The 13,042-nt window shown below is 62.4% G+C and overlaps 1 protein-coding gene across 2 annotated transcripts in view; it reads right to left on the reverse strand.

Annotated features, from left to right (window-relative positions):
- The window catches only part of DNAH17 (dynein axonemal heavy chain 17), a 103,411-nt gene that overhangs the window by 45,502 nt on the left and 44,867 nt on the right, over window positions 1-13,042 (reverse strand). For both annotated transcript variants that reach the window (XM_045490925.1, XM_045490924.1), the window contains exons 28-42: window positions 12,502-12,849; window positions 12,304-12,395; window positions 11,841-11,967; window positions 11,041-11,193; window positions 9,727-9,852; window positions 9,465-9,572; window positions 7,780-7,911; window positions 7,350-7,510; window positions 6,558-6,714; window positions 5,355-5,459; window positions 3,017-3,174; window positions 2,449-2,587; window positions 2,097-2,324; window positions 1,574-1,711; window positions 297-429 (exon numbers count right to left, since the gene is read on the reverse strand). In XM_045490925.1, coding sequence (XP_045346881.1) covers window positions 297-429; window positions 1,574-1,711; window positions 2,097-2,324; window positions 2,449-2,587; window positions 3,017-3,174; window positions 5,355-5,459; window positions 6,558-6,714; window positions 7,350-7,510; window positions 7,780-7,911; window positions 9,465-9,572; window positions 9,727-9,852; window positions 11,041-11,193; window positions 11,841-11,967; window positions 12,304-12,395; window positions 12,502-12,849 — 2,305 coding nt within the window. The remainder of the gene's footprint in view (window positions 1-296; window positions 430-1,573; window positions 1,712-2,096; window positions 2,325-2,448; window positions 2,588-3,016; window positions 3,175-5,354; window positions 5,460-6,557; window positions 6,715-7,349; window positions 7,511-7,779; window positions 7,912-9,464; window positions 9,573-9,726; window positions 9,853-11,040; window positions 11,194-11,840; window positions 11,968-12,303; window positions 12,396-12,501; window positions 12,850-13,042) is intronic.

A 13,042-nucleotide genomic window follows, 5' to 3' on the forward strand; every position in this document is an offset into this window, starting at 1 on the left:
AGGGTGAGCTAGGCTGGGGTGGGTGAGCAGGGCCGGGGTGGGTGAGCTAGGCTGGTGTAGGTGAGCAGGGCCAGGGTGAGCGAGCAGGGCCGGGGTGGGTGAGCTAGGCTGGGGTGGGTGAGCAGGGCCGGGGTGAGCTGGGCTGGGGTGGGTGAGCAGGGCTGGGGTGGATGATCAGGGCCGGGGTGAGCAGGGCCGGGGTGGGTGAGCAGGGCCGGGGTGGGTGAGCAGGGCCGGGGTGGGTGAGCAGGCCCGGGGTGCCCCTGGGACGCCTGCCCGGACCCAGCTCCTCCCACCGTCTTTCCACTCCCTGGTGGCCGGGTTGATGATCCCAAAGAGCTCGTCACAGGTGACTGCCTTGGGGTCCAGGTCCACAGCGATCGGCTTCCTCTTCATGTTCTGGTAGGTCTTGTGGAGAGACTTGAGGACCTGGGCGTGGGGGCGGGGGGCGGGCGTTCACACCGGGCTCGGGGGCCCGGCCACTCCGGCACCCAAACCCAGGAAGGTGCCCTCCACGAGGGCTGCGGGGGCCTCCTGCGAACCCCAGGCAGAATTCCTGCTCCGCGACTGTTGTGCTTGGCCGACACACGGGTGAGCGTGCGTCCCCCGAACGGTGGCCGAGGCAAGTAACCCGGGGACGGGGACCGCAGGCGCTCCCATCCGCGGACAGCGGAGCACCGTGTGCCCGGAGACCGGGCTAAGCTCGGGAAAACTCGCAGCGATTTCCTGACCGTGGAGGCCGTCCCCGCTCGCGGAAGAAAACTCCCTGCCATCCCTCCACCCAGAGAAAAGGGTGTTTAAGGACATTTGTTGGTGGTTCACGTGAACGCGCGTGTGTGTGCGTGTGTGCGTACAGACATAAACATGCAGACGTGTGGGGCGCCTGGGGGGCTCAGCCGGTTGCGCATCGGGCTTCGGCTCAGGTCATGATCTGGCGGTTTCTGAGTTTGAGCCCCGCGTCGGCTGTCAGCACAGAGCCTTCTTCTGATCCTCTGTCCCCTCTTTCTGCCCCTCCCCTCTCCCTCTCTCTCTCTCTCAAAAATGAATAAACATTAAAAATGCATGCATATGTATATGTTCCTTTTAGAAGACTGTGTTCATACAGTTTCTGCCTTTTTAAAAATAACTTGTGAGCTCCCCCTGTGTTATTACTTTGGAAACGATCTTGAATTAATAGCACGGGAATCCATCCTGTGGGCGTCCAGCTGAACACTTGGCTGGCTTAGAATCTTCCGATGTTATCGATGTGAGTAATATTGGCCGCCGCCCTCTGCTTCTCACTATGCCCAGGTAGTGGCAGGGGACAGGGGACAGGAGGGGGGGGTGGGGAGCTGGTGCAGGGGGGCAGGTGGGGACAGGAACGTGGGGGGCTTGCACAGGGGGGCAGGAGGGAACAGGAGGGTGGGGGTGGGGCACTGGCCACAGAGGGCCAGGTGGCTGGTGTCCAGGGGGAAGGAGCAGGAAGAGAGGAGGACCCAGGACAAGGGCTGCGGCTGCCCCAGGGGTGTGGGGAGGTGACGAGGCCCTGCGAGGGTTGCGCGGGGGGGGGTGGGGGGGGTGGGGGGCGGCGTGCCTGGGATTTGCCGCTGCCCGCGTTCCCGATGACGAACACTGAGTGCCGCACTTGGAGGAGCTCCTCGAGCTGTACGACCTTGAGCACGAAGCTGTCTTCCGCCTGCAGCTTGAGCTCCACGACGCTCTGCTTGATGATCTGGGGAGGCGCGCACAGGGCGGGGTGCTGGGCGCGGGGACCTGGCGGTCCTGGCGGGAGGGGGACTTCCTGCCTGGCAGGGGGTACTGTGAGGGAGGCCCCCGGCGTGGCTGTGTTCGCTCGCTCGCTCGCTCGCCCTGCTGGTGATTCTCCCGAGCACCCCTGCGGGGGACAGACCTGCCCGAAGCCCTCTCCGGTCCCCCGGGGGGCCCGGCCCCCAGCATTGAAAGAGGGGCCCCTCGGGGCTGGAAGGCCGTTCATGGCTCCAGGGGGCCTCTCGTGGCAGAGGGAGCCGCGTGCCCCACCGTCGCACCTGCCATGGAGGTGCCGGCGCGACACCACCCCCCCCCCCCCCGGCTGGACCCGAGGGCCCGCCAGGACCTACCTTTTCAAAATTCAGGTCCCGTTTGCGAGGCACGTCCAGGGCAGGGAAGAGGTCCCCGATCAGCCCCATGAACACAGGCAGGTCGTCGGTCACGATCTTGGGGATGTTGAAGTCTCTCAGCGCCCTCATCAGCACCTGGTCCTCTGCCCGGCTGGGGTCGCCCCTCTTCAGGGAGCCGGCCACCACCAGCACGGACTTGATGGCTCGCAGGCCCCAGTCGTAATGATCCTGGGGAGGGCAGGCACGGGCGGCGGACGTGAGCGTGCCTTCCGGCTCGGGCAGCTTCCCCAGACCGGCCTGGAAGGCACCCTCCCCAGCCGCCCTGCGGGCCCCAGATGCCGTCAGCTCGCACCTGCTTCGACAGGAGCTCCCTACACAAGGTGTAGAGCGTGATGAACTTCCTGGCCAGCAGGCGGGCGTCCAGAAAGCCCTCGGCCACCAGCATGATCTCACATATCAGTTCAAAGTCGGGGACGACCATGGCGCAGGGCCTGGGGGAGATCGGCGGGGTGGGCCTCCGGCTTCTCCCGTCTTCCTCCCGCCACCCCATGGTTGGTCAGCTAGCCGCGCACCTCACCTGCCAGGCAGCCCGCAGCGTCAGGGTTTCGGGGCCGAGGGGGTGGGCTCCCAGCAGCCCCCCTCCACTCTCCACCTCCTTGGTTCCTCCTATGCCCTCTGCCCTCCGCCCGGACTGCCGCCAGGCCCTACACCTGTTCTATGGACTCTTCTCTGAACCCTGCCTTCCACCGAAGGGCACGTGCCCCATGCCCCCCAGGAAGGCAGAGAGGGAAGACCGCCGTCTACTTTTAGAGGGGGCCCTGCCTGCTAGACCCCCCGCCTCCCCGACTGGGGAGCCCCGTGTCCCCGGCCTCCCCTGGCTCCCAGCTTGCTCTGGGCTAGCTTCCCCTCTGCCCACGCACCTGAACAAGGCTTTTAAGTTCTCGGGCAACTCGGTGCGTCCGGCGTAGCCAGGGTTCATGGTGATGAACAGGCCCACGGTGGGGATGAGGCTTATCATCTCTCCCAGGAAATTGAAAGTTTTCTTCTTGGCCCGAATTGCATCTTGGACACATTTTACCTAAACAAGCACACAGACACGTCCGCCTGGGAATGACCAGCTTCCTCGGGCTGGATCTCCATCTGTGTTAAAGTGCATGGCTGTGAGTTTGCAGAGGACGCTCCTGGTCGGTCTCTCTCTCTCTCTCTCTCTCTCTCTCTCTGAGGGGGGGAGGGGCAGAGGGGGAGAGAGAGAGTCTTAAGTAGGCTCCATGCCCAGAGCAGAGCCCAGCTCAGACCTCAGTCTCGTGACCCTGGGATCATGACCTGAGCTGAAAGCAAGAGTCAGATGCCTAACCGACTGAGCCACCCAGGCCCTGTTTTCTCTCCTTGTAATGAAACTTCATTTTGAGACACTAGACTCACGTGCAGTTTTCAGAAACATTACGGAGCACATGCCCGGGTGCCCCCGCGTGTCCTACCCGGCGCCCCCTAGTGGTAACATCTGGCACAGCAGCAGTGCAGCATCACAAGCAGGACCCCAACACCGACAGTCGAGACAAGGGACATTGCCGTCACCACGAGGACCCCTCACGTGCCCTTCTATAGCCATAGCCCCACTTCCCCCCGGCCCCCACCTTCTCCTTGGCCCCCGGCTCCCCATTGCTGTAATCCTGCCATTTCACGAATGCTGTGTGGGATCGTGCAGCTTGTAATATGACGTCGCCCAGCAGAACGCCAGGGTGTCGTGCGGCGTGTAACGTGATGTCACCCAGCAGAACTCCGGGGACGCCCCCCCCCCACCCCCCGTCCCCCAAGGGCGAAGCTGCCTCAGAGTTTGTTCTGCACTATCGCTGAGTGGTGTTCACCTCCTAGCGGCTCCGTGTGTCCCGTTCCTGCCCTGGAAGTGCCACGTGGGAGCACTGATCAGAGCCACCTCTGTGTCAGACAGTCTTTAAGAAAGCCGGCCCTGGGGGAACTCTAAACTTCAGGGGTCCTTGGCCGGGTTTGACGTTCCGCCCCGGCAGAGCAGCTGCGAGGCCGCGCGCCACCACTGGAGGGCGCCCCACGATCGCGGTTAAAACCTTCCAACCACCCGGACTTGAATTCAGAGTCTCCGCCTTCCCAGCAAAGTTCCCGCCCTCCGTCCTGGCCTTTCCTCCCTGGCTGGCCCGCAGCGCAGGGCTCCCTTCCAGAAGGGCTCCCCCCCACCCCATGCGAAGCCTCTAGCTAGCACCCCGGGCGGGTCCCTGCTGGTCCATTCGAGTCAGAAAACATTCTGGGGTGCAGTGACCGACTTAGGGGCTGGGGCAGTAAGTAACCGCTGCTGCACTGGTGGACTGGGGCCGGGGGCACCCCAAGGCATCGGCCTTCGTCCCCTCTTTGCCTTCCGGGCCCCTGGCTCAGGGCTCGGGGACAGCTCTGTGTCAGGAGGGTAACAGTGGAGGGTGTCAGCTACCCACGTTCACCTCCCATCCTGCGGGCCAGCCTGTGCCCTCAAAACCATCTTGTGGGTTAGGAGGTGGTTCCGATCACTGAACACAGAGGGTTCCGATCCCTGCCAAGCGCAGAGCTGGGGAGTCCAATCAGTGAGTTTCAACCGGGCCCCACGCCCAGGTTGTGAGTCTCGAGCGGAGGGGGGGCCGGGGTCCCCTCTGCGCCCCCTGCTCTGCCTCGCAGCCTCGTGTGCTGGCCGGAAGGCCTGGCTCCGGGGACCTGTGTCTGCTTCTCTGTCTGTTGTGCGGGGGTGAGGGTGGGGGTGGGGGTGGGGGTCCTCTGCACCAGCAACAGCCTGACCTCCGGGGCCTTTTGGAATATGCAAAGTTGCTTCTGGACCCCCAGCTTGGCCTCAGTTCCCCGGAGAGAGCCCTGTGTGTGTGGGATCACGGGAGGAATGTGGGGTGGGCACAGGGCTGTCGCCACCTGAGCATCCTGTCCCCACCTGGTCCCCAGTGCCCCCCCGTGGTGCATGCCCGAAGTTCACGGGCAGATTCCCCCCTCCCCTCCGAGCACCGCTCTCTAACGCATCCTGCACTGACACCTGTTACCAAGAACTCTGTCCCCGGCCTCCAAGCAAACTCCGGCAGCCCCTCACCTGCAGTCGGTTACGTACACGCCGCTCTCTCCGATGCTCACTGGTTTCGCTTCCGTGTGCCTGCCCGGACCCCGGGGCCCCCCGAGGGACAGCCCCGGGGGAGACCGCCCGTCTCTGTGCCACAGCACCCCTCGCTGCACGGCGCGCTAAGCCCCGCGGGGCCCTACCTGCACGGCGATCACCGACAAGACTTCTACCGAGATTCGGTTGAACTCGTCGAAACAGCCCCAGGCTCCCGTCTGGGCCAGGCCCTTGTAGATGTTGCCGCAGGACTAGAGAGGGGGAGAGGGGAGAAGGGAGCCCTGGGGAGAGGAAGGCAGGCGGAGGGCCGGCGCCCCCGCCTCAGGCGGGGCTAATACCGCGTGGAGCTGGCCGCCGGGGAGAGCCCATCCTGCCCCGGCGGTCTCCCTGGGGTGGGGGCTGCCCTGCCACCCCCTGCCCCCGCTGGACAGTTCAGACGAGCGCATTCGCGTAAAGTGCAGCCCTTGGCAATGTTCTTCTTGCACACAAGGGAGGGGGCTTCTCTCTGAGGGGCTGGTGGGGCGTGAGTGTCAGTTTCTTCTAGATGCTTCTGGCACCCCAGTCCTCAGCTGGGTGATCGGCAGTCTTCAGGGATTCTGCGAGGGCTCCAGGGAGTGTTACGCTCCTTCTGGGGCGTCCGGGTTCAGCTTTGACTTCTCCGGACTACAGAGGCTGGAGTGGACCGTGACCTTGCTGGTGAGGTTGCTGGTGCCACCTCAGGAGGGTCGGGCCCCGGGGCTCGCATGCGGGTGGGGAAGGGACTGGAGGCCCCCGCAGGCCCAGGCTCCCGGCCTCAGGCCCACCCCCAGCCCTCCTGTCGGAAGCTGCTCTACGGGGCCTCCAAGAGGGTATGCACTCTCCCGGGGCCCTCAGAAAACTGACACCATTCTGCACCGTCTCCAGGGCCTGGCGGGGCCCGGCCTGGCCTCTGGCTCCCCTCCTCAGCCTGCCTGGACTTGCTTTTACCCAGAAGCCCCAGGCTGGATGAACCACGACACAGGTGCCCCCAGCCACCAGGGGCAAAGCTCAGAGCCGAGGCTGGGAGGAGGTCCCCTCCTAGGGCGGGTCAGGACATTCGGGGCTGGGCGTGCTGACCCTAGGAGCCTCTTCCAGAGGTGTTAGTCACATCCACGAGGCCCCAGCTTCCCGGGAGGGCCAAGACGGCCAGCAGGGGCGCAGCTGCTGAGCCTGCTGGGTACAGAGACTCTGCAGACCGGGAACCTGGGGCCTCTCCTCCCCTGGTTCGGCCTGCAGTGTCCAGATGCCTAGAACACGCTTGGAGCGTGGAGGGTGCTGTACGTGGTCCCCACAGGGGCCTCTGGCCGCCCCCTCCGGGCCTGGGAGCTCACCTTATAATCCATTTGCTCGGAGCAGTTGAAGACATACACCATGGTGCCCAGGGCCCTGCCCAGGTCCTTGGTGGTCTCGGTCTTTCCCGTTCCAGCAGGGCCGGCAGGGGCTCCGCCCATGATCAGGTGAAGGGACTGGGTCAAGGTTATGTAGCATCTGTAAGGGACCTCTGATCATCCCGAGTGCGGCGACCCCACGGCTGCCCCCTCTCCTCTCACCGTGGGCTCAGCTCGTCGTGCCCATGGTGCACCGGCTGGGCGCCAGGGAGGGACAGGGACCGGCCCGGCCAGTGCGCGAGACGCGGCCCGGGAGCCAGCACCGTCCTGGGGCAGACGCGGCACAGACGCTGTGCCCACCGCAGGGCGGAGTAAACCAGTGACCGTCACCTCACCATCTTGGAGGGCTCGCTCTGAGCACCTCCTGGCCGGTCGGAGTGCTTCGTCTCATTAAATCGCTCCTTCTTCCACAAGCTCATTCGTAAGATGGCACCCCCCCCCCCCCCCCGCCGCAGGCCCCCAGAGAGGATAAGCCAGTCCCCCAAGACCGCACGGCTAGTGAAGTGATGGGTCCAGAACACGGTGCCCGAGGCTGGGTGTCCCCACCGGGCGGCAGGACTGAGTCCGAACGCAGGCCTCCCCGACCCAAGCGCCTGGTTCCGTCAGCCACGGGGGGGGGGCCGGGGCGGGGACATTCGGGTCTGACAGCGCGAGGGAGCATGGGGAAGGGTCCGCAGAAAACAGGCGGTTTCCTTTCCCGGTTGCTCGGGAAGCGACGGGCGCCGGTGCCCTCACCTGTCCGTGAGCGGGGTGATGACCAGCCTCGGCGTGTTGCCCAGGTACTCGTACGAGTACTGGATTTGGGCGTCGCAGATGTTGGCAAAGCAGTGTCTCCTGTCCTCGTCCCAGCGATGCCGGAGCTGTGACTGCCAGGTGAAGGCCTGGGAGCTCTCCACCTGCAGGGAGGCGGCAGGAGGGGGGAGTGTGGGAGTCGCGGCTGACCCGGGAAGGCCCCCCCCGTCCCTCCTGCAGGGTCCCGCCCCCCCCCCCCAGCCCAATCCTGCTGACGAGCGAGCCCCTCACCCTGGATTGACTGCTCACCAGGGGTGAGTCTCAGGGAGGGATGGGGTTGGGGGGGGCGCGGGGGAGGTGGCTGCCACCAGGAAGAGGCACGAACAGGGGGCTGGGGTCCCCGAACACCTGACCCTTGCCCGAGCGCCCGTGCCTTGGCCGTGATCATCTTGGCGACCACGTCCCGCGCGTGCACATCGACGGTACAGACGGTCATGATTTTCATCCTGTCGCCGGCAGTGAGGGTTCCAATGAGCAAGGTGATGAGTGCGTTCAGCTGGCTGATCTGCAGGGGCAGAGGCACCTCGGCTGGGACCCCACGTGCTGCCCATGCCCACCCCCCCACCCTGCCTGGCTGCCTGGGTCCCCTGGGAGCTCACGGCAGGGGGGACGGTAGGGTAGGCACGACCGGCACGCCTTTGCTTACAAACAGGGAGCGCAGAGAAAGTTCTTCATATCTCCCAAGTTGGGGGGGGGGGGCGGGGTAAGCAGAGCAGCCCCTGATGGAATTCCGCGGAGGCTCTAAAAATGACGCAGCCCCGGGGCGCCTGGGTGGCGCAGTCGGTTAAGCGTCCGACTTCAGCCAGGTCACGATCTCGCGGTCCGTGAGTTCGAGCCCCGCGTCGGGCTCTGGGCTGACGGCTCAGAGCCCGGAGCCTGTTTCCGATTCTGTGTCTCCCTCTCTCTCTGCCCCTCCCCCGTTCACGCTCTGTCTCTCTCTGTCCCAAAAATAAATAAACGTTGAAAAAAAAAAAATAAAAAAAATAAAAAAATAAAATAAAATATAAATAAAAATGACGCAGCCCGAGAAAAATCTAGCGCCACAGGGAGATGGTGGGTATTCAGTAAAAACAGGGGGTTTTGAAGCCCTGCAGATAGTGTGTGTGTTATTGACGTGCAAGTCAATCACACGCACGTGAAAAGATCAGAAGTGTACATACGAGTTGTTGACGGTTGGCACAACAGGTGGGGGGGGGTGTGGGTAGCTTTCCTCACATAAAAAAATTATCTTTAGTTTTGAAATTTCTTTAAGAAAATGCTTATTTTATTTATTTATTTATTTATTTATTTATTTATTTATTGTGGACAAGTGGGGGGGGGGGGAGAGAGAGAAGGAATGAATGAACGAATGAATGAATCCCAAGCAGGCTCTGTGCTGTCAGCACAGATCCCCATGTGTGGCTTGATCCCACGAACCGTGAGATCACGACCTGAGTCGAAAGCAAGAGTCAGACGGCTAACCGAAGGAGCCACCCGGGCACCCCTAGCCAAGAATCTTTCTATTTGTTTATTTTTTTTAATGATTTTAAATCAATTAATTTTTATTTTTTGATGTTTCCAACATCAAAGTTTACTAGAAGATCCAAGAATCTTTCAAAAAAGGCTCACGGTAGCCTTTGATGATTTCCAGACCAAAAAATTAAAGTTATCCGTTTCTAATAAGTTTTTTTTTAATGTATATTTATTCTTGAGAGGGAGCGAGTGAAGGAGTGAGCCGGGGGGCGCAGGGGGCAGTCAGAGGGAGACACAGAATCCGAAGCAGGCTCCAGGCTCCGAGCTGTCAGCACAGAGCCTGACGCGGGGCTCGAACTCACAAACTATGAGATCATGACCTGAGCCGAAGTCGGATGCTTAACCCCCTGAGCCACCCAGGCGCCCCTAAAGTTACGTATTTCTAAAACGGTTGGTTTCCTTTGGGCAGAACCACTGGGGGTTGCCAAGACTGGAGCGCTTTGGGCCGACCGACGGAAAGGGCAATCCCGCAAGGGCACAGCCGCAGAGCGGATGCCTCTGGAAATCTCTCGGCAGTGTTTCGGATGGACCCGCGGGACCACGCACCTGCTTTTTGTTGTAATCTTTGATGGCGTTTTCATAGCCTTCCTCCAGCCTCGCGAACGCCAGGCCCACCTCGGTGGCCCACCAGATCTGCGTGCACGTGAGCGCAATCTGAAAACAGACGGGGGCCCCCCCACCGCCGTCGCCCACGCTGTGAGCGTCACTTCTGATAAAACAGTCCCTGCCGGCCAGATAGGCCGTTACCGGTTGGACTGACCGAGGGGCAGGTGAACACAGCCACCCCCACGCCACCCGAGCCTCAGACCTGGGCTGGGTAATCAAAGATCCACTGCTCCCTCGGCTTTTCCTCGTACGTCACCACGGCTTCTGGAATTTCGTGTCGGAGCGTGGCACGCATTCGGTCGAGCACTCGGTTCAGCCAGACTTCCACCTGGGGACGGGAGCCACACTAACCCGATGGGCCCTGAGCTCAGCTAGCTCCAAAGACTCGCTTTGTCATTAAAAAAAAAAAGTACCAGTGGTCGTCACCCCAGGGGTAGGAAAGTCAAGGTTTTTGCAGAGCAGGAAGAATGACCTGCTTAAAAAAATACACTTGGGAAGCCCAGTGGCCCCCCCCGCCTGCCTCCCGGAGACTTGTCGCCCTGGGCTGGCTGTTCAAGCGTGCATGTGATCCCCAGGCAGACAGGGGAGGGGATCCAGAGAAAATTCTAGAAGACTGGCTATGTCTGGGCCCCTGGGGTGCTACTGATGTTGGGAGACATGGCGTCTGTCCTCTCGGGTCCCCGGCATGTTCTGGCTGCTCCTCAGGTGCCTTGTGTCAGGGCCCAAGGTGGTCCCGTGGGACAAACTTGCAGACGGGCCTTCTTTGTATTTGGAAATACAAGCCCTCAAGTAGCCACTGCTGGTCGGGGGGGCGGGGTGGAAACAGGACAATCAGGTTGATTTTTCTTTTAGACTACAGACGGTGCAGGCCAACTGTGTCTGTAAGGAGCTAACGGGGGGAAGCGGGTCTGAACACGCCTCCGTGACTGGCTCTTGCCCCAGCCCTGCCAACCTTGTCCTGATTTTCCTTGAGCCAAAGTCGGATGCTTAACCGACTGAGCCCCCCAGGTGCCCCTGAGATCTTCCTCTTTCCTCCCCCAGCGAATTTCTCTGAGCTACATTTCGTTTAGGATGATGTCGAAGTCCCATTTGGTTGCTGAGTTGGGCAATGAGACGGGGGGGGGGGGGGGTGGACAAGGGGCTGCCGGAAGTTTCTGTCGGCAGGAGGTGGCCTCTCAGGGAGGCTAGAGGAGGGAACGGGCCGCCCGAGGTGAGGAGAGCTCTCTGGTCAAAGCCCTAGATCTGACTGTTCGGGGCCCCTCCCCGCGGTCCCCCCACAAGCTCTCGAACAGCTGGACTGTGTCAGAAACCTCCCCTCCCCACCCCTCCTCTTCTGGCTGTTGGCTCACAAGATACGCTTCAGGCTGTGTAGGCGGGGCGTTTCTGGAAATGCTGTAAGGAAGCTGGTGAAGCTTTTATTCGAGAGAAGGACCGTCACAGGCCGGCGGCCGTGCCAACGCCCCCCCGCCAGAGGTCCCCGCTGTCCCTCCAGCGCGGACGTGCCCGCGGCGCTCACCTGCCCCGAGAGGTCACACTCTTGGTCAAAGTGAACATACTCGTCTTCCTTGCTGTGCATGCCCAGGCCGACTTTGAGAGGCTTCCTGTCGTCATCGAGGCGGAACTCCAGCTTGCACAGGCTGTCGAAGAGCTTGGCCAGGTGACGGCCCACCTGGGGCGGGACAGGGCAGACACTGGGTCAGGTGAACCAGGGACTGGGGTCGGGGGGGGGCGGGGGGGCACGCGGCCTGCTTCTCTGCCCCTCCTCTGATCGGTGATGACCAAACACGCGTGACCAACCAAGGGCACAGCGGAGGGCTCTGAGGCGGGAGCCGGCACTGAGAGATAAAGGTCTGTTCCGGAAGATTCCGTTTCCTTGACAAGGCCGTGTCCCTGGGCCACCCCGCGCAGACCTGCTTGTGCGTCCCGTGACTTTACGATTCAAGGAAAGTATAGTGAAATATAGTCGTTTCCCTCACCTGCTTAGTCAGTTGCCCCTTTTCTCTTTCAGCAGAGCCTCAAGGAGACCTCTCCTCCTGGCTCTCGGGGCCTGGGGTCTGTTAGGACCAGCCAGCGGGAAGGTCTCTTAGAAGCAGCGGCTCACCAAGCCCCGGGCCTCCAACCCATCTTCCAGATGAGGAAAACGAGGCGCGGGAGGTATGGGACAGGATCTGAGACGCGTCCAGTGAAGCGGTCATGGCCGGGCCCCCGGCAGTTTCTGGCGCGGACGGCCTTGTGGAGGTGACGTGCACCCACACGCCTCCACCCCAGCCAGGGCTGCCGAGGGGACGAGCACGGGGCCGCCCGGGGCCCGCCTACCTCCACGGGGTTGTTTCCGTTGGAGAGAATGTCCAGGAGGTCAGCCGAGGAGACAAAGTAGAACCTCGGGAAAGCCAGTCTTTTGGTCTCTAAATATTCCGCCAAGGCCTTTTCGCACACGGCCAGGCTAGGAGGGGGCAGGAAAGGGGGCTGTTGAGGCCCAGTCCTGGGAAGGCCTCCTCCAGCCCAGCCCAGCCCAGCCCGTCCGCGCTGGGCTGACAGCTGCAGAGACGCCCGGCTCGCAGCCCGTTTCATTCAGACCTCCCGACCTGACACACCGCGGGCGTTCCTCTGAGGCCGGACACACGCTGCGTGGCCGGCGTGGCACCCTGTGGCCGGGAGCACGAGCCCCCAGGAAGGGGAGTTTGCTCTGTCCTGGCCCGGGGAGGGGGTGGGGCGCGGGCTGATGGCTCGGGTCCCTGCAGCCAGGACGCCTCTCACCCGGACAGGCGTGGGGACCCACCTTTTCTTCAGATTCTCGAGTTTGTCGTAGAGGCCGGGTTTGTTGGTGGCTTCTACCACGTTGGGCGTTTTCACCGCCTCCTCCATCAGGGCCTGGGAAGAGACGGGACCCCCCCCCACCGCCGGGCGTCAGTAGCCGCGTTTTCTCCGCAGAGCCCTTCCCGCAAAAGCCCGGGAGGAGGGAGAAGGCTGTGCTTGCCTTGAACTGCAGGTCAATGCCGTCGAAGCGCCTGGAGTCCTCCGGCAGCTGGGCGCGGATGTCTTCTGAGCCGATGAAGATGCTCTCCAGGTGGCTCCAGGTTCTCTGGACCTCAAACCAGACGGAGATGACGGAGTCCGCCGTGGACAGCTTCTGCTGCCAGCTCGTCACCTCCTTCAGGAAGTGGGACAGGTACTTGGACGTCATCAGGTTCTGCAGCTGGACCTGGTTGTCCTCCAGTGTCTCCACCAGCACCTCGTCCGACTTCAGCAACATGGTGCCCGTGCGCGGGTGCAGCTCATGCTCAAACTCCATGGTGGACCAGGTGCTGTCCAGGGCTTTGAGAACCTTCCAGGGGACACAGAAACGGGCTCCCTCAGCGGCTGGCAGGAGGGGCCGAGAAGGACCCGGAGTTCTCTGGAACACGGGACGAAGCCCTGCTTCGAGAAGACCGACACGTTCACGCCAGCAACGCTGACAGCCGCCGAGAGGGGGAAACAACCCAACTGTCCGTCAACAGACGAACAGACAGGCAAAACGA

The sequence above is a fragment of the Leopardus geoffroyi genome, chromosome E1 (genome assembly GCF_018350155.1).
Source record: "Leopardus geoffroyi isolate Oge1 chromosome E1, O.geoffroyi_Oge1_pat1.0, whole genome shotgun sequence".
NCBI classification, from domain to species: domain Eukaryota; kingdom Metazoa; phylum Chordata; class Mammalia; order Carnivora; family Felidae; genus Leopardus; species Leopardus geoffroyi.